This window comes from Moschus berezovskii, chromosome 14, assembly GCF_049115385.1.
Source record: "Moschus berezovskii isolate FMDL1 chromosome 14, NW_MosBer_1.0, whole genome shotgun sequence".
Lineage (NCBI taxonomy): Eukaryota > Metazoa > Chordata > Mammalia > Artiodactyla > Moschidae > Moschus > Moschus berezovskii.
The window spans coordinates 43,033,945-43,061,181 of record NC_142473.1 but is presented as its reverse complement, the minus strand read 5'-3'; the positions used below and the strand labels follow the sequence as shown (position 1 = coordinate 43,061,181).

The window sequence follows — 27,237 nt, the reverse complement described above, 5'->3', positions numbered from 1 at the left end:
TTCATTTAAAGCAATAATTACCATTTTAGAAAATGTAGAAACTACAAAAAGCATAGAAAGGAAGCAAGAATCACCCATGATACTACTATCAGACACAGCCACCCATTATAATATGTTTTAATTTTCTAGTCCCAAGTACTCAGAAAAGAAGACACAGATCAAAACAAGTGTTGAACCCTTTTTAAATGACTTTCTTTTAGTTGATGACTAACAAAGTGGGTCTTCTCTAGACCAGGACAAATGAGGTGTTTGGGAAGTGGGAAAAGGGATGAGAATAAGTTCTGATAGGCCCAGAGTTTGTTGGATAAAGCTGATATTTTCTGAAAAACAAACGACTTTGGGAGCATCCTCTGAATTGAAGGAAATAACCCCTTCTGTTCAATCTCAATAATCTCAACGCCCATCTGGCAACTGAAGCTGTAGATAAACCATCGTCCTAAGGTGGCTTCCATGGCTTGGCAAACATTCTTCTTTGTTTCAGTGCTGGGCCAAGGATCTGAGTCTTATCCCCCCTGGGATCTTTTCAGAGGTACAGGCTTTAGTTTCAGACATCCCTGAGTCAGAATCCAGACCAGATCACTCTGACTTTTATTTTCTTACCTATGTGAATAGTTATTCCCATCATGGATTCAAAGATATGACCATGTTAAGTACCTGGCATATAGTAGGTGCTAATTAAATTTTAGTTCCCTTTGGCTTTCCCAATACAGTCAACCAGAACCCTCTCAAGAAGTTTAAAAATTTAAGATTAAAAGTACCTGGAAAATCTCTCTGTAACCACCAGTAAAGGGGATCTCAGGGAGATCAAGTGTGCAATTCCAAGACAATCTCAATGTGGGAAATCTACACTTACACCAACAAAGCTGCAGAAGGGAATCTAAATCCCCTTTAAGAAAATAAGAAGCAGAATTACATTTACCAAGTACTTATGTGTATGTGTTGGAGTGGGGTGTTTAGTTGCTGTGGGCTGGTCCAGTATGGGTGGTTCCACAAGACTCAACTTGGCTAGAGAGAAATCCTTACTTAACATGACACTATTAGGAAGAACCTAACAGTGGTGTAGCGAAAAGAACAAGGGTTTTAGAGCAGATGTGGCTGAAGGCAAACCCTGGCTCAACCACTGTGAAATTTGAACAGGTTATTTAACCCATATTCATGACAGTAATTTCCTCAAGAATAGGCTTCAGTCAGTCCAGTAACTTAGGTGTGTCCAACTCTTTGTGACCCCATGGACTGCATCATGCCAGTCTTCCCTGTCCATCACCAACTCCTGAAGCTTGCTCAAACTCATGTCCATCAAGTCAGTGATGCCATCCAACCATCTCATCCTCTGTTGCCCCCTTCTCCTCCTTCCTTCAATCTTTACCAGCATCAGAGTCTTTTCTAATGAGTCAGCTCTTTGCATCAGGTGGCCAAAGTATTGGAGCTTCAGCTTCAGCATCAGTCCTTCCAATGAATATTCAGAACAGACTTCCCTTAGGATTGACTGGTTTGATCTCCTTGAGGTCCAAGGGACTCCCAGGAGTCTTCTCCAACACCACAGTTCAAAAGCATCAATTCTTCAGTGCTCAGTTTTCTTATGGTCAACTCTCACATCCATACATGACTACTGGAAAAACCATAGCTTTGACTATATGGACTTTTGTTGGCAAAGTAATGTCTCTGCTTTTTAATACATTGTCTAGGTTTGTCATAACTTTTCTTCCAAGGGGCAGCCATCTTTTAATTTCATGACTGCAGTCACCATCTGTAGTGATTTTGGAGCCCAAGAAAATCAAGTGTCATTGTTTCCCCATCTACTTGCCATGAAGTGATGGGACCAGATGCCATGATCTTCATTTTTTGAATGTTGAGTTTTAAGCCAGCTTTTTCACTCTCCTCTTTCACTTCCATAAAGAGACTCTCTACTTCCTCTTCACTTTCTACCATAAGGGTGGTGTCATCTGCATATCTGAGGTTATTGGTATTTCTCCCAGCAGTCTTGATTCAGTTCAGTTCAGTTCAGTCACTCAGTCGTGTCCGACTCTTTGTGACCCCATGAATCACAGCACTCCAGGCCTCCCTGTCCATCACCAACTCCTGGAGTTCACTCAAACTCATGTCCATCGAGTCGGTGATGCCATCCAGCCATCTCACTCTCTGTCATCCCCTTCTCCTCCTGCCCCCAATCTCTCCCAGCATCAGAGTCTTTTCCAGTGAGTCAACTCGTCGCATGAGGTGGCCAAAGTATTGGAGTTTCAGCTTCAGCATCAGTCCTTCCAATGAACACCCAGGACTGATCTCCTTTAGAACGGACTGGTTGGATCTCCTTGCAGTCCAAGGGACTCTCAAGAGTCTTCTCCAACACCACAGTTCAAAAGCATCTATTCTTCGGCGATCAGCCTTCTTCACAGTCCAACTCTCACATCCATACATGACCACTGGAAAAAATAGTGCTTAATTATTAGAAGACAATGGAAATCATATATGTAAATTCCTTAGCTAATAGAAAGTGGTAAAAAAATGCAAACTATTAATATTATCAAGGCTATTAGTAATCATCTAGAAAAACAAAATCTAAAGTCAGAAGGATATCCAAGGAGTTGTCTGAATAGGGAGTAAAGGCACATACTGCAGCCAGGATGTAGAGCCATCTCACAATTAAAGGGAAGAGGCAGAATACCTAGTTCTTCAGTGTACAACTCTTATGTATCATGGTGCTAAGTGCTGAGGAAACAGACAAAAATAAAAAGCAAGAGATATAATGCCTTCCCTCATGTAGCTTACAAATTATTAGAGAAGTAGATGTTAGTTAAGAATTCAAACAAATGCTATCAAAATTAGAAGTGCTGAAGTGTCTGAAAGGAGAGGGATGACATATGAGAACACATAAGAGGAGAAATTGCCACAGTGAAAGAGGACAGGGAAGATTTTTCATTGAGATGAATGAGTGGGCTGAGATAAAGGGATGAAGGAAATGGAGGAAGGGAAGGAGGAAGAAAGGAAAGAAGGGAAAAGTAATTGACCAGACTTTTGCAAGAGAAATCACAAGATGAGACTAGCCAAGTGCAGAAGGTGAGCAGGGAGATGGCACAGCATGAAGCTGGAGAGGTGGGAAGGCAGGAACTTGATTCTTAAGGATTTCAGCCTTGATTCTGCAAACAATGAAAAGCTGTTGAATTGTTCTAAGGAGGAAGATAATATATTTGTGCTTTTAAAAGAACACTCTGGCTTATAGTACAGGGAACAAATTGAAGAAAGGCAAGAGAAGATGTATGGAGACCAGTTAGGATAATTTTCTATTTGTTCAGGTTAAAAATGATGTAGCTTAGTCTGAAGTAGTAAGGATAGTAGTCTATGGTAGTAATGGGAATGGTAATAGGAGTTCAAGAGACATTTGGAAGGTAACATGGACAGCATTTGGATATGAAGGGTGAGACAGAGGGAAGAGCAAAGGGTGACACCCTGCGTTTCTGACTTGCACACTTGGAGCAGAACCAGGTTAGAGGGAAGATAAATTAGTTGTTGCCAAGGTGGATTTGAGGTATGTTTTAACCAAGGTAGTACAAGTAGCAGATAGAAGTTTGGAGATACATACTTGAGCTCAGAGAAGTGGCTAAGACTGGAAATGTAAACATGTGAATCACCCTCACTTAGGTAGCAATGCTATGAGTTGAATGAGGTCACCTACAGAGAAGGGCTAAAGTCGGAATAGGAGAGGGCTTAGGACTGAGCTTTGAGTAATTTCAAGTTTAAAGGTCAGTAGAGGAGGATCAGCAGCCAAAGAAAGTAGAGACAGTGAATAGGAAAGTGGAGGTGGGGAGAGGGCCGGGGGGAGCTGACAGAGAAACCATGGGAGGAGAGTCAAGAAGATCTATGTAGATCTAGTTGGTGAAGCATTGCAGAAACCACTGATGACCTTAGCTGGAGCTGTGTTAGTAATATGAGGTACCCCCAAACACCCCAGACTAGGATGAGAATGAATAGGAGGTGAAGACTGGAGGTATAGCCAATGCATTCAGTTCACTTGATTGTGGTGGAAAGAAGAGAAAATACCATATCTGGAGGCAGAGGAAGAGTTAAGTGAAGGTGTCTTGATTTTTCAACAGGAAAGACTCAAATATGCTTACAAAATTAATGGGAATGATTCGGCTGGGGTGAAAGTTGACTCTGGAGGAGAGAAATGGGGTAATTGTTAGAGTTAGGAAGATGGATGAGATCTGAGATGAAAGAGAAGTAAGGTTCCTCTGCTACAACAAGAATGAAGAAGGACAGGGTGGATACAGAAAGGAAAGTGAAGGCCTTTAAATCTGATGACTTCCGTTTTTCTATCAAGTAAGAGGCAAGGTAACACAATAAGAGTGAAAGAAGAGATTTGGAGAGAGTGGAGATTTGAAATCATTGTTGTTGACAGTGGAAAGGTAATGGTTTAGCAGGGCAGACCTGAGGCTAGCAGTCAGATTAATATAGGAGACAATTGGCGTCATTACATGACTTTGTCCAGGAGCACTGAACTGTACAGGCATGAGTGGCTGGGGTTTTATCACATCAGGAAGATAAAATGACAGAGAAGCAAAGGCGTTTTTAGTGTATTTATGCCATTTATGAAGAAATAAAGATGCACAAAGAGATTACACAGTGTTGATAATGAAAAACAAGCAATGAGGAATGGAGAACAAGGAATGAGGATATTAAAATATATTACAATGCTTTGGGGAAGAGGAACCAGAGTAGACTGCTCAATAATAATGTCAGTATTTGGGAACATGGTATGTTATTAAGTTGAACATATGCTCCATTTGCCTGGGAAAGTTCCAGTTTTGGCAGTTGTCACAGCATAATCACCAATAACAAACTTTTTCATCCTTGTTTGGACAATAAATTTCATGGTCCCTCTTTATATGACAAACGTGGCATCACAAAGTGAAGGAAAGATGGATAAGTGGTGTTCAAAGTAGCTTACACTATGGACTTTCAGCTTCTAGGCCCACATGTAAGGAGTTTAGAAGTCACTGCTCCATCCTAACAAATAAAATGCTGATTAAAGAAAAAAATCAAGAATTCTTTATAGATCCATGAGAGAAGTGGGGTCACAGGGAAAACTGCTGCCCTCGACCTGGACAGGTAGACGGAGGATGTGGAGAATCAACCTCCCAGAGTAGAAACCTGCACCTGTCAAAGTAGGAAAGCCTGAACTATAATTGATGAGTTGCTTGAGGCTCAATACAGACAAGTCTGGGAGTTAGAAACTCCAGAGATACCTCGTCATTGGTGGGGAGGGGGAATGACTTTTATGGGTTTCACCTACAGGAGCTCTAGTAAGTCCTTAAAGTGAATATCAGAGAACAATCTCTTCATGCTTCTGGGGCAAGGGAAGGAGAAAAGGAACTATTTTTAAATACACCAGAGCATTCTGTTCTTCTTAACAAGTCCTTGCTCTCAGGAGAAGGTATGTTACCAAAGCCTATCTGGGAGAAGGGAAATATACAACTCCAGCCCCCTCCAGCCATCCAGTCCCACCTAAGCAGTGGGAGGAAGCTGAGAAGCACATGTGAAATTCACAGTGCAAGGGTACAAGTCACCAAAAGAGTGAGACCTAATCATGAGACCATAGAACAGTTCCTCTCCCTGACACCTTAATATAAGCGTCCTTCAAAGATATTTTTGGTTCAGTTCCAGACCACTGCAGTAGAGTACAGAGACTGCAATCTCTACTAAATCTAATCACATGAAATTTTTGGTGTCTCAGGGCATATAAAATTTATGTTTACATTATACTATAGTCTATTAAGTGTGCAATAGCATTATGTCTAAAAAAGACTTGCCTTTAATTTAAAAGTACTTCTAAAAAATGATAACCATCAGCTGACAATGCAGTGTTGCCACAAACCCTCAACTTGTACAAAATGCAGGATCTGGGGAATACAATAAAGTAGAGCCACAATAAAGCAAGGTTTATCTTATGATGAGAGGAGGTCCAAGAGGGAAGGGATATATATATATATAATTATGACTGATTTACATTGATCTATAGCAGAGTCTACCACAATATTGTAAAGCAATTATCCTCCAATTTTTAAAAAACGCAAGGTGTGTCTATGTGTTGCTAAAAGCCTACTCACTTCAGTCCTTTTACTCAGCACATCATGAGCACCTTGCAATAAAATATTAAAAGGCAAACCAAAAGGCAAAAAAAAAAAAAACTTTTGAAGAGATAGAGAATGCATCAGAAATGGACACAGCAGGGGTGTTGGACTTATCAGACTGGGAATTTGAAACAACAATGATTAATGTGCTAAGGGCTCTAACGGATAAAGTGGACAGCATGCAGAAACAGACAGGTAATGTAAGCAGAGATGGAAATCCTAAGGAAAAACCAAAAAGAAATGCTAGACATCAAAAATTTTGTAACAGAAATGAAAAAATGCCTTTGATGGACTTACTAGTAGACTGACACAGAAGAATCTGTGAGCTTGAGGATATAGCAGCAAAAAGTACTAAAATTGAAAAAAAAAGCAAAGACTGAAAAAAACAGAACAGAATATATTAGGCTGGCCAAAAAGTTAACTCAGCCTTTTCTGTAAGGTGAGCTGGAAAATGGCAAACAAACTTTCTGGCCAACCCAATACAAATACTATGAGAAAACTACAAAAGGCATAACATATGCATAATAGGAATACCAGGAGAAGAAAGGACAGAAGAAATATTTGAGACAACAATGACTGAGAATTTCCTCAAATTAGTATCAGGCACAAAACCAGAGATCTAGGAAGCTCAGAGAATACTAAGAACGATAAATGCCAAAAAAAATCCTATATCCAAGCATATCATTTTCAAACTATAGAAAATTAAAGATAAAAAGTATTGAAAGAAACCAGAAGGAAAAAACACCTTACCTACAGAGGAAAAGAGATAACAATTATGTCCCAGTTTTCAGAAACCATGCAAGTAAGAAAAGAGTGAGGTGAAATATTTAATGTGTTGAGAAAAAAGCCACCAATTCAGAACTCAATACCCTGTGAAATTATTCTTCAAAAGTGAAAAAGATAAAGATTCTTCTTCAGACAAAAAAAAACAGGGGAATTTGTCACCAGCAGTCCCATCTTGCAAGAAGGTTTAAAATTCTTTAAAGAGAAGAAAAATAACATAGGTCAGGAACTCAGATCTTTATAAAGAAAGGGAGAGCATTCAGTTCAGTTCAGTTCAGTTCAGTCGCTCAGTCGTGTCCGACTCTCCGCGACCCCATGAATCACAGCACGCCAGGCCTCCCTGTCCATCACCAACTCCCGGAGTACACTCAAACTCATGTCCACAGAGTCGGTGATGCCATCCAGCCATCTCATTCTCCGTCGTCCCCTTCTCCTCCCGCCCCCAACCTTTCCCATCATCAGAGTCTTTTCCAGTGAGTCAACTCGTCTCATGAGGTGGCCAAAGTATTGGAGTTTCAGCTTTAGCATCAGTCCCTCCAATGAACATCCAGGATTGATCTCCTTTAGAATGGACTGGTTGGATCTCCTTGCAGTATAAGGGACTCTCAAGAGTCTTCTCCAACACCACAGTTCAAAAGCATCGATTCTTCGGCGATCAGCTTTCTTCACAGTCCAACTCTCACATCCATACATGACCACGGGAAAAACCATTGCCTTGACTAGACGGACCTTGGTCGGCAAAGTAATGTCTCTGCTTTTTAATATACTATCAAGGTTGGTCATAACTTTCCTTCCAAGGAGCAAGCGTCTTTTAATTTCATGGCTGCAATCAGCATCTGCAGTGATTTTGGAGCCCAAAAAAACAAAGTCTGACACTGTTTCCACTGTTTTTCCATCTATTTCCCATGAAGTGATGGGACCAGATGCCATGATCTTTGTTTTCTGAATGTTGAGCTTCAAGCCAACCTTTTCACTCTCCTCTTTCACTTTCATCAAGAGGCTTTTGAGTTCCTCTTCACTTTCTGCCATAAGGGTAGTGTCATCTGCATATCTGAGGTTATTGATATTTCTCCCAGCAATCTTGATTCCAGCTTGTGCTTCTTCCAGCCCAGCGTTCCTCATGATGTACTCTGCATATAAGTTAAATAAAAGAAGGAATAAATGAAAGTAAAATAAAATTTTTTATTTTTCTTAATTGACCTAACAGATAATAATTTATTCAAAATAATAGCAATGATGTATTTAATCATATATGTTTATGTCTATATGTGCTTATATATGTTTTTGTGTAAGTGAAATGATTGGCAGCAATGATATAAAGGAAAGAAGGAAGGAATTAGGAGTATTTGTTATTACAAGGTACTTGTAATACCTTTGAAGCAGTATAGTGATATTTGAAAGTAAACTTGGATTAGTTGTAAACGTCTACTGAAAACTCCAGAACCATTTTTAAAAGGAAAAAAAAAAAGAAGTATAATTGATATGCTAAGAAAGCTAAGGTAGAATTATATAAAATTCTCAGTTAAAACCAGAAGTATAGAAAAAGTGTGGAAGACAAACAGGAACAAAGAACAAAGCAACAAACACGGTAAATATTAATCTGCCTATATCAATAGTCACCTGAATCATTAGTGGTCTGAACATACAAATTAAAAGATTGTCAGTGGATCAAAATCAAGACCCTTATGTCTCCAGTTAATAGTACTATGTTGCATATTCAAAAGTTGTTAAGAGAGTAAATCTTAAAATTTCTTATCACAAGAAAAAATTTTATTACTGTGGATGGTGACTGATGTTAACTAGACTCATGCGGTGATTTTTTTGCCATATATACCAATGTCAAATCATTACTTTGTACATCTGAAACTAATATGTCAGTTGTATTTCAATTAAAAAATAAAATTAAAACATATTAAAAAAACCGAGACCATTGTACATTGTATATAAGAAACTCACTTATATCTTAAAGACTTATAAGACTTATAAAGCAGAATGATAAGACAGATACACAGTGCTAACACTAATCAAAAGAAAGCAGGAATAGCTATATTAACTTCAAGTGGAGTGGACTTCATAGCAAGGAAAGTTATCAGGAATAAAGAAGGGCATTACATAATGGTAAAGGGGTCAGGACTCCAAGAAGATGTAATAATTCTTAATATGTTTGCACCTAATGACAGTGTGTCAAAATATATGAGCTAAAAACTGATAGAACTGCAAATATTATAGAAATAGATAAATTCACTGTCACAGTTGTAGATGTTGATCCCCCTCTATCAGAAATGGACAGATGTAGCAGGCAGAAAATCAGTAAGGACATAGTTCAGCTAAACAGTGCCATCAATCAACTGGATCTAATTGACATCTATAGACTACTTTATTCAACAACAGCAGATTACATATTGTTCTCAAGCTCAGGGAACATTCAACGAGATAGATCACATTTGGGGCATAAGACACACATTAGCAAATTTAAAAAGGATAGAAATCATACAATATCTGCTCTCAAACCACAGTAGAATTAACTAGAAATCAATAACAGAAAGATAACTGTAAAATCCACAAATACTTGGAGATTAAACCACACATTTTTAACCAACACATGGGTCAAAGAAGAAATTTCAGAAGAAATTTTAAAATATCGTGAACTAAACGAAAATGAAAATACAATTTAAAATCTGTACAATGCAATGAAAGCAGCACTTAAGAGAAATTTGTATCATTGAATGTACATATTAGAAAAGCAGCTGCTGCTGCTAAATCGCTTCAGTTGTGTTTGACTCTGTGTGACCCCATAGATGGCAGCCCACCAGGCTCCCCCGTCCCTGGGATTCTCCAGGCAAGAACACTGGAGTGGGTTGCCATTGCCTTCTCCAATGCATGAAAGTGAAAAGTGAAAGTGAAGTCTCTCAGTCGTGTCTGACTCTGCGACTCCACGGACCGCAGCCTACCAGGCTCCTCCGTCCATGGGATTTTCCAGGCAAGAGTACTGGAGTGGGGTGCCATTGCCTTCTCCGTAGAAAAGCAAAGCTTCCACTTTAGGAAACTAAATAAAGAAAAGAAAAATATATAAAATAAGGAGGAAAGAATAATAAAAAAATTAAAGCAGAAATCAATGAAATTGAAAAAATATCAGAGAAAACCAACAAAACCAAAAAACTGGCTCTTGAAAAGATCAGTTAGATTGATAAGCCCTTAGACAGGCTAACTGAACAAAACCAGAGAAGACACAAATTACTAATATTAGAAATGAAAGAAGGGACATCACTACAGATCCCATGGCCACTAAAAGAATAATAAAGGTATTTTATGAATGTTCACAATTTTGATGACCTAGATGAAATGGACAAATTCCTTGAAAGACACAATTTGCCAAAACTCACAAGAGATAGAAAAATACAGAAAACAGAAAAAAATTTTTAAAGAATTTGAATCAATAATAAAATCCTTCCAAAACAGAAAGCATTAGACTGAGACAGGTTCACTGATGAATTCCACCAAACATTTAAGGAAGAAATTATACCAATTTTCTACTTCCTAACTCATTCTCTGAGACCAGCGCCACCCTAATACCAAAAGTAGACAAAGACATTGCAGAAAAAGGAAAACTGCAAACCTATATCTCTCATGGACAAAGATGCAAAATTCCTCAATAAAATATTAGGAAATCAAATGCAACAGTATGTGGAAAGAATAGACACATAACCAGGTGGGATTTATCCCAGTCATACAAGGCTGGTTCAACACTTGAAAAATGAAGTAATATAATTTATCGCATCAACAGGCAAAAGAAAAAAAATCACATGATCACATCAGTAGACGCACGAAAAACATTGAACCAAATCTAACACCCATTCATGATAAAAACTCTCAGCAAACTGTGAATAGAGATAAAGGTCCTGAATGTGATAAATAGCATACAAATAACATACAGATGGACAGGGAGGCCTGGCGTGCTGTGATTCATGGGGTCGCAAAGAGTCGGACATGACTGAGCGACTGAACTGAACTGAAGTGAATATCATACTTATTGCTAAGAAACTTGAGACTTTGCTGCAAAGGTCAAGAACAAGGCAAGGATGTCTCCCCTCACCCTTACTTTTCAACATCATACTGGATATCCTAACTAATGTAACAAATAAGGAAATGAAAGATGCAAATTTGAAAGGAAGAAATAAAACTGTCTTTGTTTGCAGATAACATGATTGTCTACAAAGAAAATCTGAAAGATCAACAAAAAACCTCCTGAAACTAATAAAAATTACAACAAAAGTTTAATAATTGCCAGGGATTGGGGAAAGGAAGGGATGAACAGGCAGAGCACAGAGGACTTTTAAGGGAGTGAAATTAGTCAATACAATACTACAATGGGGGATATATATTATTATACATTTTTCAAAACCCATAGAATATACAAAACCAAGAGTGAACACTAATGTAAACTATGGACTTTGAGTGATGATGTGTCAGTGTAGGTTTATGTAGGTTTATCAGTTGTAACAAATGTGCCACTCTGGTGCCTGATGTTGATAATGGGGAAAGTTAGGCATGTGTGGGAACAGGGTATATGGGAATTCCCTGTACTTTTGCTGTGAACTTAAAACTGCTCTAAAAAATTAATTAGCTTTTTTAAAAGCAGCTCACAGTATGGAGAAAATAGATTTGGATCTCTACACCATGATATTAAAAAGCAAATTCTAAATGGATTGAAGACCTGTGTGAAATGAAGTTATGAAGCTTATGAAAGAAAATACTAGAGAATGTCTTTCTGATCTCAGTTTTTTGGCAAGACCAAAAAAGTGCAAGCCATAGGAAAAGAATTGATAAATTTGACTAGATAAAAGTTATTAAAGAATTCCAAATATAAGATAAACATCTGGGTGACACAAAGATGTTTGTCAACAATGAGCAATTCATATTGAGAAAGTCCTACAAACTGACAAAAAGAGAAAAATCCGTTGGTAAAGATTCTGAGCTGGCAAGTCACAGAAGAACCCTGATAAATTTATAAAACAATGCTCAAACTGGCTGGTATTAAATGAAAACATGCTACTATTTTATATCAGGTTGGAAACAATTAGAAAGTCCAGTAATCACACGTACTAGTGAGGATAGGGGGAAATGGGAACAGGTGTGCATAGCTTGTAGAATAAAAATAGGTATACCCATTTTGCAGAGCAATCTGGTACCACTTGTAAAATTAATATGACTAGACCCACACCCTCACAACCAACAGTTCCACTACATGGTTTATATTACTGAGAAACTCTCATGCAGGTTCAAAAGCAGAGCAACTTGAAGATTTTCATTACAGTAATGTTTGTGGGCATCACTGACTCAATGGACATGAGTTTGAGTGAACTCCAGGAGTTGGTGATGGACAGGGAGGCCTGGCGGGCTGTGATTCATGGGGTCGCAAAGAGTCGGACATGACTGAGCGACTGAACTGAACTAAATGTTTGTGGAGGAAAAGAACTGGAAGTCAGCTCAGTGCCCCTCACTGGGGTAATGGTAATAAGTAAAATGTGGTCTATGCTTTCAGTGGAGTACTAGGCAGCAGGCAGTATCAAGTGTTACAATCACATGTAGTAAAACTGACATAAGAAGATTAAGTGAACTGTATGGCACGTGGAACTCTGCTCAATGTTATTTGGCAGCCTGGATGGGAGGGGAGTTTGGGGGAAAATGGATATCTGTTTATATGTAGTTGAGTCCCTTCTTCCCTTCGCTGTTCGCCTGAAACTATCACAACATTGCTTGTTAATTTGCTATAACACAATACAAAATAAAAAGTTTTGGGGAAAAGAGATTATGAGACAGAAATATTAAAATATAAAACAACTCTATATAATTTCAATTAAATTATATATATACATATATGTATATATATATTCAAAAGAACATATATTAAATACTTATGAGTGAGTAATAAGGAAGAGAAATGAGAGAAGAATAAAGAATATTGAGGTAAATGTCTTTTTCATCACGGGATAACAGTGATGAAAATATATAATGTGACCATTTTTTAACGGCTTTCCTAAAGAAGATGAAATTTTTTTAATGTTTTTAAGTATAAATACAATATGGATATAATCTCACTAAATTGTATTTGAAAATTTAATGAATAATTCATATAAAGCACTCAGCTTAGTGCCTAGCCTATACTAAACACTCAGTAAATGTTATCTCTTAATATTAACACTAATGGTACAGCCTACTACCAATCAATTGGGATTGGCACTTAAGACCCATTGGACTTAGATAATTTCCCCCAAAAGACCCTTCCAGGAGTCTGTGGTTTTATGAGAAGGATAGGCAAGCCCTGGTAGCAGACCCAGAAGCAACAGGAGAAATGGTGAAAACAGCTTTGATGGGTGAGGATGACTACCAGCTTTTCTGCAATGTCGTGGAAAACCTTGATGGCTAACTTGAGAGAACACCAATAAAAGGCCCAAATAAAGGAAATGCTGCAGAAGTGCGTAAAACTGGGTGACTTTATGTACTTTGGGATACTTCCTCCAAAATGGGGGAGTTTATTTTAACATTTTAGTTTCAAGTTATAAGATTGAATCGTGAAGTCTAGGTATATAATGTTCGCTTTGAATTCTCTCTTCCCCATCCTCCACCTTTCCTGAACAGGGACCCAGGTTATTGTAATCAATGAGCAAGATCATCACCTAGTGGCCTGTCCCTCAAAGTGCTGACATAAGATCCTGGTCCCAGAGAGACGAGAACCTGAGCTATATTCTTGTCTTTATGTTAAGTGAACAAACATTGAGTGGGACTCTGTGCCGGGCAGTATTCTGGTGTCCTGGGGATATAGAACTGCTAACAGAAAATGACAGATTTAAAGCTAAAATTAAGGAATTGTCAACACGACAACTTCCCAAAGTGACATTGCCTTTTAACGTGTTTATTTTCCACCGGTTCTCCACAGATCATAGATGAAGAAGAAACACAGTTTATGAGTAATTGCCCCGTTGCGGTCACAGAAAGCACCCCACGGAGGCGGACGCGGATCCAGGTGTTCTGGATAGCGCCACCTGCAGGAACTGGCTGTGTAATTCTAAAGTAAGTGAACATGGAATCCTCAGAACTCTTCATTCCCCTTCCCTTTGTGGCTCATAGTGTGGTTGCAGAAGGAAAAGTGGCTTTCCTGGGGCCTCAGACAAGTTGTATCATCTCTCTGCCCTCCATTATCTTGACTCTAAAACGGGACTATGGGCGATCTCTCCTAAAGTGCTATCAGTTCAGTTCAGTTCAGTCACTTGGTCGTGTCCAACTCTTTGCGACCCCATGAACCACAGCACACCAGGCCTCCCTGTCCATCACCAACTCCCACAGTTCACTCAAACTCATGTCCATCGAGTCAGTGATACCATCCAGCCATCTCATTCTTTGTCGTCCCCGTCTCCTCCTGCTCCCATCCCTCCCAGCATCAGCGTCTTTTCCAGTGAGTCAACTCATCGCATGAGGTGGCCAAAGTATTGCAGTTTCAGCTTTAGTATCAGTCCTTCCAATGAACACCCAGGATTGATCTCCTTTAGAATGAACTGGTTGGACCTCCTTGAAATCCAAGGGACTCTCAAGAGTCTTCTCCAACACCACAGTTCAAAAGCATCAATTCTTCGGCGATCAGCTTTCTTCACAGTCCAACTCTCACATCCATACATGACCACTGAAAAGTATCAATTACCTGAATCTCCATGCTCCTCTCATACAGTGATCTTCTGATCACTATCTTCCTGGAGATAACGATCCTACGGCTGGTTAAGAAAAATTAAAATTAAAAATTTGGCTTTGTCCATCTTGAATTCAATGCTCTGTATCCTTTAACTGTGCTAAACTGACTGAGACCCGAATATAACCTCTATTAGCCCCAGGCTCAACTTCATAATCCTCTCTTCGTCCTTCTCCCATCAAAAATACCCTTTTGTACCACTTCTTTGGGGCCTCTTGATCCTCCTTTAGGTGAGTCACAATAGGTGATGAGAAGTATTAGCCAGTCAATGGTTTTCCTCTGAAAGGCAGCATTATCTCAAACCTGTGTTTCCAAAATTGTATATCATAGAATGATATTCAGGGAAATCAATTTCTATGGTTAAATAAATTTGGAGAATTCTGTATGCTATCTATGCCCTTCTTGCTGATTCACAACATATATTAACATATTGAAGGTTTTGCAAAGTCCTGCCAAAAAGAAATCTGTTTAACTTGGTTTCACCCAACATTTCCCAAACTTGACGGCAAAGTTCCTTTTGTGCTGAAACATCTATTAACATTCAGCAGTTTGATAAATACAGTTATCACCTATTTTAAATACCATATTTTAAATACATTTAAAGGCTATATAGAGTGATGCTGGGGAGTTTAGGATTTCAGAAGGCCAATAGTCACGGGTCGATGGGCAAGGCTCCAATGCCAGCATCTAAGAAACACTTTTTCCTGGAGTTAGGAGTTAAGAACTTTCCAAACATCTTCCACTTCTTTAGATCCCCCAAGGCATATGTATGTATTTGGTTCACTTGTTTGAACCTCTGGCAGGAGAACATTTCTGAAGACTTACAAGTCCAGCCTGGTTCTGAGAAGAGACTGATAGGAGGCATTTCACCTAGGCTCTCTAGTCATTGAAGTTTCTTGATCCAACTGTACCTCGATTATGGAGGGGAAAAAAAAAAAAACCCACAGAAATATCTAAAGCCTATGTCCATTGTCCAGACTCAGCCCTGGATTTGGCCTGGCTTTGCTACCATCTGTATGGATATCATTGTTTTCTTTACCTTAATACAAGCTGAGCATCTTTTCTCACATTCCTTGAGAAATTCGACTCTTGGTATTAATCTACATTGGCAGTTTTTTTTAATTTAGCAGTAGAATTTATATATAAGTATAAACTCCATATATAACATGTATCTAGTATCTAGCTGCAATGTGGGAGAAGGCCTTGTAGAAATAAATGAAGACCACTGAAATGAGAACAGAAGCTATTTATTCAGAGGTTGCTCTATAGCAAGGGAAGTCAGCTGCCATCACTAGAATTTGGCAGAGACTCAAAGACAAGTGAGGAGTGGGAAAGCTTTATAGTAAAAAAAAAGAAAAACAGAAAAGATTTAGGTACTTTCTGACTGGAGATATTGGTTTGGAGAACATATTTCGCTTTCTCTGACTGGTCCTGAGCTGGGAATAGAGGAGGCAGTGGGGTCAAGAATTCGAGAGTTGGCATCATTGACCAACTCCTAACCATGTTGGACTAATGGCTGCAGAGGTTGTGGTTTGGCTTCCAAGACCATTTGCTGCAGAGGCTGGGGATGAGTTCTTTTGTCGTTGTTATATACAGCCTGGCCTTTGTCCATTAGTGTCTTCATTCAGCCTCTTAGGCTGGAGACCAGGTTCTCAACCTAGCTTTCCTGTACCCATACCCCTGTCCATGGCAGCCCTATGACTCCACAGAGACTCGAGCTCTCTGACATTAGATCTATCTGATGAGTCTTCTTGCTCAAAGGGCTTCCCTGGTAGCTTTGCTGGTAAAGAATCTGCCTGCAATGTGGGAGACCCCGGTCCAATTTCTGAGTTGGGAAGATCCATTGGAAAAGGAATAGGCTACCCACTCCAGTATTCTTGGGCTTCCCTGATGGCTCAGCTGGTAAAGAATCTGCCTGCAATGTGGGAGACCTGGGTTCGATCCCTGGGTTGGGAAGATCCCCTGGAGAATGGAAAGGCTACCCATTCCAGAATTACTGTCTGGAGAATTGCATGCATGGACTGTAGAGTCCATGGAATTGTAAAGAGTCAGACATGACTGAGCGACTTTCACTTTCACTTTCTCTAAAACTCTATCCCTTTGGCATAGATGTCTGGTTTTCTTTTATTTATTGTTCTCACAAACCAGAAGTATTTGATCTTCCTGTTGGAAGCCAGAAAGGCATCTCCTTGTTTACATTAAATATGAACATGTGTGAACAAATGTCTATAAATTAACATTGAACAAATGTGCCTTGTTCAGTCACTCTTTCTTTCAGTAAATGTAACTGACCTTCTGTTTGCACAGGTGTCAATATTATACAGGCAACTGAGATTAAGATCTTGGCGCTCAAGGTTCTCAGAGGCCAATGGAGGAGAGAGAAAGGGGCAACCAATACTTTCTGTTTACTGTGAACTCAGCTACACATCTAGCAGTTTTTGTCTAACTTAATCTTCACAACAGACTTCCCCTTTTCATGCAGGAGGTCACAAATCCCAGTGAGTTAGGCAGTTTCTTGAAGGTGCATGTCCATTTAATGTTAAAGCCCCATGTTCTTCCTTTCATCTTTTTCTTTTTTTTCTAAAATTTTTATTTAATAAATGGTAAAAAGCACAACGCCAAAAACATTAACAGTTAAAATTTCACCAAATGAAAAAATACTATAGAATACACAGTTGTAAAAAGCTACATTAAGTTATTTTACAACTGCCTCAGGCTGCACAAAGAAAAAAAAACCACAATGCCATACCTAAATTATTCCTCTCTCAAAATAATGCCATTTATGTCTGCGGCCATACCACCCTGAACGCGCCCGATCTCGTCTCATCTTTTTCTGAAGGAATTAAATATAACCTACAACTACTCACTAAAGAAATAATGATTTTATAGGTGAGATGTAAATACATTCACATTGAAAAATGTCACATGGTATAGAAAATAGTGAAATACAGAAAAATAAAAAATACAGAAAAAGTGAAAAATCCCTGACATTTCTCCCGATAAATCCCACAGTCTTCTACCCAAAAGTAACAATAGATATCAATTTGGTATGTATTTATTAGACTTTAATGTGTGCATTTATATGTATTAATATATAAATAAACATATAAGTACCCTTTATATAAATGGTATCATGGTCTGCATGATGTCCTGAACTTTGGATTTTAACTAAATAAAATGTATTAGAGATATTTCCAGGTAAGAACATATGGGTTTATCTCTCTTTTTAAACTGTTGCATATAATCTACTGTGAAAATGTGTTAATTATTCCATAGTTGATGGACATTTAGATTGTTTCCAGTTTTTTACAATTACAAATAATGCTATAATAAATATCCTTATATATGCCTGCTTGAGCAAAAATGCAAGTTTTTGTCCATGGTAGCTGCCAAGAAGTAGGATCATAAGGGATACACATTTATAATTTTAATAGACACTGCCAGATTTTCTTCTAAAAAGCTTGCCAACTTAAACACGCTCCCTGACTGTGAACAAGAGAACTTGTTTCCTTACTTGCTTAACAACTCTTAATGTTTATCATTCTTTAAAGTTCTGCCAATCTGATAGTTAAAAGTGACCTTTTGTGGTAATTTTTATTTTCCCAATTACTATTAATATTAGAATCTTTTCAAATATTTATTCCATTTCTCTTTTCTGCAAATGGCCATTCACATCCTTGTCCACTTTTCTGATAGTTTCTTTTTAAAATTGATGTTTTTATATAGATATATATCTGGTGGCTCAGTCAGCAAAGAATCACCTGCAATGTGGGAGACCTGGGTTTGATCCCTGGGTTGGGAGGATACCCTGGAGGAGGGCATGCCAACTGACTCCAGTATTCTTGCCTGGAGAATCCCCAAGAACAGAGGAGCCTGGCAGGCTGCAGTACATGGATTTGCAAAGAGTCAGACATGACTGAGCAACTAAGCACACAGCACATATATTTCTGTATATTTATATATATAATATATTTGTATATTATGTATAAAATATAGTTTATATTACATATTTTATATAAATGTATATAAATGTTATATATAAATGTCTATAAATATATAATTTTATGCATTTGTTTAAAATTGATCCCTATACAGTACAGATAATAACAATTTGTTATAAACTTCAGATATTTCTCTCTACCTTTCTTTGCTTTCATCATCATAATTAACTTTGCTTTCATCATCCAGAAATTTGAAATTTTGATTTTAATCAAATATATCTATTCTTTCTCTTATGAATTTTGATTTGTATTCTGTCTAGAAATAATCTTCCTACACAGCCAAGGTTATAAATATATTCCCATATTATTAATATTTTTATAGGTTTAAAAATAAATTTAGGTTTTTAATCTTCTTGAAATTTACTTTTGTGAATAATATGGTATCAGCAGGCCTCAACAGAAGATAAATGGCACACTCAGCAGAAGTGCCAAAAGGTCAGTTGAATCAGGGGTCCATTTATGATGAAAGTGTTAGTTGCTCAGTCATGTCCGAATCTTTCTGACCCCATGGACTGTAGCCTGCCAAGCTCCTCTGTCCATGGAATTCTCCAGGTAGGAATACTGGAGTGGGTTGCCATTACCTTCTCCAGGGGATCTCCTGACCCAGGGATCAAACCCGGGTTTCCTGCATTGCAGGCAGATTCTTTACCATCTGAGCCACCTGGGAAGCCAATGGTGTGGCCAAAAAGAAGTGGGAGGAGCCTTTAGCACCCAGGCCTAAAGGGATAAGGGAAGGGCACAGAGGATAAACAGAAAAGTCCACCACTTCCCAGGAGCTGAAACCTTTGAATAAGGGAAGCTACTAGCCTGAGGTGACCCCACAGGGACCCCAACCTTGATTCCCTATCAGTTTTCCCTTTTGACCTTGGCTTCAACTATGAGGACAACAAGAGCCCATTGCTAGAGTCCACGCAGATTCTCCTCTCCAGCAAAGATCAGGGTGTGGAAGGATGCAGAAGGTGGCTGGAGGGGCAGACCAGAGCTGTCCAGCACAGATGAGAAATCAAAGTCTGCTTATTTTTCTCAAAATGGCTTGGTCATTGTTGCACATTTGTTTGTCAAATAGTTTGCCCTTTCCTCAACTGTTTGAAGTGCTACTTTAACAAATATGAAATTTTTATACAGATCCGTTCTGTTCTGTTGATCTTTTTATCTATTCCTGCACAAAGCCCATACCATTTCATAGCACAATTTTATTTGCTATTTTGATAGCAAGTCATTGCTCATTAATCTTCTGGTTCAAAATGTTCATGGCTATTCAAGCAGATTCATAATTCCAGACATTGTAGAATGATTTTATTGTGTTTAATAGAAACTTATATTGGGATTTTGAATGGTATTGCAAACCCTACAAATGTTTCCATATATAGCATCCTTATAATGTTTTCCCAGTTAGAAATATGGAATATCTTCTATTCACGTCTTTTATGTCCTTCAGGAAAGGAATGCAATTTTTCTTCATTTAGATTGCACATTCTTATGAGGCTTCCTCCCCCAGGCATAGATATTTTATAGTTTTATTGCTTTTGCGAATGGGCTCTTTTTTCCTATTAAACTTTCTAATCATTGATTGCTTATGCTTAGGAAAGCTATTGATTCTTGTACCTTGAGTCTGAGTATAGGCAGTGCTGAACTCTCTTGATAGTTCTAATGGCTTCTTTTTTCATTCTTTTGAGAAATAAATATACCTTTGTTCCTTTTTCATGTTTTAGTTTATTATCTGTCATCTCTAGTACAATATTAAATAGTGGCATTCATGCTTATTCCTGATTTTAATGGGAATACTATTATAGTTTCCTTTTAGTATAATAAGAAGTACAGGTTTCAAACTGATGCCTTGACTCAAGTTGAGAAACACCCAAGTTGTCTAGCTGAGAAAGTTTCCTTCTTTTTCATGTGGAAAGTGGTGTTGGGAAAACCAGTCAGCCAATCAGTATCCAATGTACATATACCATGTACCCCGAGTTGACCAGTACTGAGAAAGTCTCAGAGTATAAACAAGGCTCCTGACTTTCAAGACACTTTGCTGAAATCTAGTTGTGGTATCCCTGGTGGCTCAGAGGTTAAAGTGTCTGCCTGGAATGCAGGAGACCCAGGTTCGATCCCTGGATTGGGAAGATCCTCTGGAGAAGGAAATGACAACCCACTCCAGTACTCTTGCCTGGAGAATCCCATGGAGGGAGGAGCCTGGTAGGCTACAGTCCATGGGGTTGCAAAGAGTCGGGCACGACTGAGCGACTTCACGATAGATGCAAAAGTTAGTGAATCTAAGACAGACATGAACTGGGGACAAATTAAACATGGTTAGTCAGAAAGTAGGTACATGAAGAATGTAATAATGGGAGCATCAGAAGTCCTTAGAAAGGTTAGTTGATATGTTGAAGAAAGTAGTAGGGTTTGGATAAATGGACAGAAGGGAAGAGGTCATTCCAAGTGAAGGGGGTGGACAGGGAGAAAACTGCTATGAGAAGTTGGAGGTGAGGGTAAATACGGTAGTTCTGGGCGACAGTAAACAGAGGTGGTGCAATTAGAAGGTGTGTGTGGGCCAAGATCCATTGCTAAATCACAGAAGTTCTTCAGTATCAAGATGAAGAGGTTGATCTTGATTCAAGAGGAATAAGGGAGCCATTAGTGAGTATTAAACTCTGGACTGACATGCTGGGAGGAAAGTTCATCAAAAAAGTTAGTAAGGATGCTTAAATGTGGCAGCAAAATTCAGAAAATATGAAAGAGGAGATGCTAACTTTGTTGCAGAGCTCTCACTTGGAAAAATGGGCATTTGCATTACTCTGTTTGGGTAATATTCCTGGGAGAAGGCAGCTCAGTAGTATAAGTGGCAGTCTGCTCAGTTTCTGTAGATAACAATTCTGAAGCCCACTTAGCTGATTATGTTCCGTTGCCCAGGAGGGCTGGGAAGGGAAGCACTGAGCAATTATGACTTTCCTTTTGGCACAAACCTGACACCGTTTCTTTTCTATTTGGATGCAAAGATTTGAACATTTCTAAATTACAGGCTTTCCAGGCAGTCTTCTTACTAGCTTTCTCCCTGCAAATGAATGACCCAGCACTTAGTTTCCCTGGCATGCTACAGTGCTGCAAACTATTGTATGAAAGTAGTGACTGACTGAAAGAAAAAGCCTCTGTGAATAGAATAGATGTTTACAGACCCCATCAGAGGGAAGTCCTATGCCCATAAGTCTGATAAAAGTTTTCTCCCTTGAAATGATCCTCTCTTCCCATCGCTTTATTACTAGATTTATGACACTCACTTTTCACCTCCTGGGAGGGTTTGAGATGTGGGTCGCCTTATTCTGAAGGAGACAGTCACTTGGTGAACCATTTGGGGAGTTCAACTTCATAAAACAATGATTGGTGGTAGGCAGTAGTAACAGCCCAGCACCACGCCCTGCTCTGGGTACATTACAAATACTTATTTAATCCCCAGAGCAACCCCATGAACTGGATACTAAGGAGGACACCAAGGTACCAAGAGGTTAAGTAACTCACTCAAGGTCACAGGGTAAGTGACAGAGCTGGAATTTTAACAGAAGCATCTGCGATCTGAGTACTGCACTCTACCACCTCAGAGGGGCCAAGTTCAACTACAACTTCCTCTCCAACATCATCATCTGCGAGGTCTGTCTCTTCTTTCCCTCTCTAGCTTTACATTCACTGCCTTATTCGCAGACACTTCTTGTCTCACTGTTGCAGGAACCTTGTACTGTTCCCCTAGCTCCTCCCTGTGATCTTCCTCACACTGGCGTAAGAATTGCTGTCCTCATACACAGCTGAGCAACACCACTTATATATCAAACTTGAAGGGGGCCCTCTATCACCTTCCAGATCAAGTCCAGAATCCTGATCAGAGCACTAAAGTCTCCCTCTGTCCCTTACCAGAGTCCCTGACCAGCCTCTTCTTCCCCTGAATCCCTCCCTCCATGAACACTGTTCTCCCGCCATTCTTGTCTGCTCACTCTCTAACACTTATTGAGCACCTCCTGCATGCGGTCAGTGAGGACACAGAGGCTATCTCTGAGGGTGTCACAGTCAGGGATAAAACACATATCAAGTCCATAGTCCTTCATCTGCATTTCTGAAATCCAAAAGTTCTAAAATAGAAAGATGTTTTCTTAACTCTTTTAGGGCCCAAGGCTGCCTTGAGCTGACTTTAAGTTACTTATAGCTTTTCAGTGTAAATATTAAAGTATTTGCTGCTGCCCCAGACCCTGATGAGGATGCTACAAAATATATGAAAAATATTATCTTTCTGAAATCCAAAAATATTCGGAATTCTGAGACATGTCTGGTCTCAAGGGTATGAGATAAGGGAACTTAGCTGTCTGATGGGAAGTTTGCTCATGGAAGTATCACTTAGGGTGCTGGAGGAGCAGAGGAGGTAGCCCTCTGACAGGACAGGGTTTCACAGAAATGTTAAAAACAAGCGCTTCATTGCTTGCCAGTGAAATAACCTGTTCCTGGATGCAGCTGCTATAAGATATGAGAACATCGTCAGTGTTCCCATCACCAAAGTATAAAGCCAAAATTCCTTAGCATGGGGTCCAAGGTGCCTAGTGGCATTTCCAGACACCTTTTCAATCCATTTCTAGGTGTTCCTCCTCTCATCCAAGGCTGTGAGCTTCATAGAGGAAAGAGTCAATTGTACTCATCTTCGGGGCCCTAATACAGGAGTTGGAAAACCACAGTCTGTGGGCCATATCTGGCCCACTGCCTGTTTTTATAAAGGAAATCTTACTGGAGCACAACCAGGTTCATTCATTTACGTATTGTTTAAGGCCGCTTTCATCCTACAGCAGCTGAATCAAGAAGTTGCAATCGAGACCGTATAGCCTACAAAGGCTAAAATAATTTTTAAATGGAGCCTTCTAGAATAAAGTGTACTGACCCCTGCTCTAATGTATACCCCAGTGCTAGGAATGCAAGCAATAACTGCTGATTCCTAGCCTGGGTTCTCCTAAAAGCCCAGCTGGGACAATGTCTTGTGTTCAGGCAGTTTATTTGGGAAGTGATTCTGGGGAAGAGGAGGGGCAGAGGGTTGTGGGTTTATTTGATCAAGTGTTGTTAACCTGGCCATCACTGTAGGCAATGATACTTGATCCTCAGGGACTTTTTGAAAAGCCTTATGACATGTATCTCAGATCTGTGTGCCCTGGAATGAAGGGGAAAGTCATTATCCTCCACTCATCAAGGGTAGCCCCACAAGCATTAATGCCCTGCAATTCTGGGCTGCACTTATGTGAATATTCATCAGATTCTGAACATGCACGGCAGCATCAGAGAAGCTCTGGGACAAAAGCAAGAGGTACACCACAAGGTGTGTACCATCCAATGACAGGGACAAAGCTGCTCACTGCAACCAAGTGGATGGAGTCAGAGTTGGGGTGAGAGGATGTGAAGAGGTTATAGCGATGCTCAATGCATCAATTCATGTGAATAATAGTGTAAATAGTTTACATTTATGCCAAGAACTATGCTAGGTGCATTGCATGCCTTATCTTACTTAATCTTTATAAAAGCCCTGGGGGTCTTCATAATACTATTCCCATTTTCTTGATGGGAAAACTGAAGTTTGTATTCAGGGTAATAAAGCAGTTAAGTGATGGAGCTGGGTTTTTAACCCACTTCCACCGACTCCAAAGTCCTTATTGTTAACTAATCACCACTAAGCTACACTGACCCCCACCCCTCTGCCTTCTGCCTCAGTTGGTCTGTGAGGCCTGGAGGGGCAGAGTCCCTCCTGTAAACCAGGGGCAGACGACTGCCTGTTGGGTTGGGGGTGGGGCTCGGATACTATTTCCCAAGTGAAGAAACTAAATGTCATTTAGAAAATGGAAAACACGAAAAAAATAAAAATAAAATTGCAAAAAAAAAAAAGAAAGAAAATGGAAAACAAACCCAGGGACCTGGCAAAAGAGAATCTTGTTAGTGGGAAGGGAGGATGAGTATTAGGAGGAAATAGCCAGAGCTCATAGTACTTTGTAACTTCATTGTAACTTCAGATTCACCAACTCTTTTTATCTTGGAAGGAAATAACACAAAACCCACATGTGATGACTCTGTGTATGATTTAGAGGCAGCTGCTGCTGCTGCTAAGTCACTTCAGTCGTCTCCGACTCTGTGTGACCCCATAGACGGAAGCCCACCAGGCTCCCCCGTCCCTGGGATTCTCCAGGCAAGAACACTGGAGTGGGTTGCCATTTCCTTCGCCAATGTGTGAAAGTGAAAAGTGAAAGTGAAGTCGCTCAGTCGTGTCCGACCCCTAGCGACCCCATGGACTGCAGCCCACCAGGCTCCTGCATCCATGGGATTCTCCAGGCAAGAGTACTGGAGTGGCTTGCCATTGCCTTCACCATTAGAGGCAGCTGGCAGGGTTAAAAGGACCTGATGTGACGGAAGTGCAGCTTGCTGCTGCTGCTGCTAAGTCGCTTAAGTCGTGTCCAACTCTGTGCAACTCCACAGACAGCAGCCCACCAGGCTCCCCCATCCCTGGGATTCTCCAGGCAAAAACATTGGAGTGGGTTGCCATTTCCTTCTCCCCTACAGTTTTTTTGGCATTAGGTATTGAGAAGAACTACGAGCTCTTTTGTCATAAAACAGAGTGACTCTCCCTTGAGGCCAACTAGAAAGGACCTCAGCAATGCTGACCAGGAGCAGAAGCAAAGCATCAACAGAAAAGGGGGTGAGAAACCCCAGACCCATGGAAATGGTTGGTTCTTGGGAGAACAGTTAGAGACCAAAGCTATGGTGAAAAGGCAGTACGTGCTTGGTTCAGGAAAACCTAGATACTCCAAGACTACCACCCAACAAATCCAGATGCCAGGGCTTGCTGGGAGGCTGGTGGTGGCATGGTTGCAGGGGAGCAGTCCAGTGGAGGCAAAATTTCATTCAGCAGCTGGAGTCCCGAGTGTGGGATCCGGCTCCCAGGGAGGAAACTGGGAAGAATTAAACAGGAAGTATATGCTGCAGAGGCACTCCAGGCGCAGCAGGAAACTGGGGCTCAGATGGAACAATGAAAACCACACTGCAGGGGGGGGTATGACCACGACTCGGGGGGCATGCACAAGTACACATGGACCAGGGCCCAGAGCCCTGGCAACACGGCCAGTCCCACTCCTCTCTCACTGATGGAGCAGGGCTTGCCAAGGTACTTTGGACCCTGATCACAGTGAGATCAAAACATGACATTTAGACCCTGTGGACATTTTAAAAATTGAAATTAAATCACATTGCAAAATTAACCATTTCGACATCATCAATTTGGTAGCTGCAGTCCATGGGGTCGCTACGAGTCAGACACGACTGAGCGACTTCACTTTCACTTTTCACTTTCACACATTGGAGAAGGAAATGGCAACCCACTCCAGTGTTCTTGCCTGGAGAATCCCCGGCACGGGGGAGCCTGGTGGGCTGCCGTCTATGGGGTCGCACAGAGTCGGACACGACTGAAGTGACTTAGCAGCAGCAGCAGCAGCAGTACATGCACAGTGTTGTGCAAGCACCACCTCTATCTAGCTCCAAAATATTTCCGGTTCTCCACAGTAAAACCCTTTACCCATAAGCAGTGAACTTCATTCTCTTCTCCTCAGCCCCTGGCAACCACCAATCTGCATGCTGTCTCTATGGATTTGCCTATCTCAGTAAATTCCATTCATATAAATGGAATCATGCAGTATGTGATCTTTTGCCTCTGATTTTTTTCACTTACATAATGTTTTTGAAGCTCATGTATATTATAACATGTGTTGGTACTTCATTCCTTTATGTATAACATTTCATTACATGTATATGCCACAATTTGTTTGTCCCTGTGAACATTTTTGACATGAAATGGTCACAAGATAAAGATGGAAACATTTACGCAACAGTGAAAAATCACCAGATGTTATCAGACTTACATTAACCTTCCGATCCACATATATATTTTTTTAAGCAGGGAATATACAATAGATGTGTTGCTCCACTCCTGAGCCTCACCTGGGAAGGACAGTGATGACTCTGGGACAAGGGCAGAAGAGGACAAAGAGACGGTTCCAAACCTACTTTGTCTCTTGGGGTCATAAAGTGAGTGTATTGGCCCTGCTGGTGGGAAGAACAGGAGCCCAGACCTCCCAGGGCAAAGTCTGGCCTGCTACAGACTGGGTCCACAGACTCCACTGCAGGATTGTGGTTTTCTGGTGTCTGGTGTCTGCCACTTGGTGGATGAGGCTAGTCTAGAGACACATGCAAGCTTCCTGAGAGCAGGGCCAGGTGGCTGGAGCTAGGTCCTGGGCTTCTGTGGGGCTGTGCTGCGTACAGAGACAGCTGTGTGCTCAGGAGATCTTTAGGCAGCCTGTCTGCTGATGGGCGGGACTCTGTCTCCCCTTTCCCCCAGTTAATTGCTTGACTTGAGGCATCTCAGCACCTGCAGGCTGTTGGGCTAATGAGCTGGAGGGAGATTTCCAAAAGGCACCACCAGCATCAACCAGCACCCCAACCAGCACCAACATCCACGTGATAGAAGTAGCTCCCAAGAATGGCTACTGCCAGTGTCTCTGTCCCTAAGGTGAGCCACAGTTCCCTCCACCCCTTC

At 40.3% G+C, this 27,237-nt stretch overlaps 1 protein-coding gene and 1 non-coding gene across 2 annotated transcripts in view; both read left to right on the top strand.

Annotated features, from left to right (window-relative positions):
- Positions 1–27,237, top strand: part of SPON1 (spondin 1) — a 349,778-nt gene that overhangs the window by 95,184 nt on the left and 227,357 nt on the right. Inside the window, exon 3 of the mRNA XM_055423333.2 lies at positions 13,846–13,979. Coding sequence (XP_055279308.1) covers positions 13,846–13,979 — 134 coding nt within the window. The remainder of the gene's footprint in view (positions 1–13,845; positions 13,980–27,237) is intronic.
- Positions 20,696–20,767, top strand: TRNAS-GGA (transfer RNA serine (anticodon GGA)). The gene has a single exon. It is a non-coding gene; the product is annotated as a tRNA-Ser (tRNA).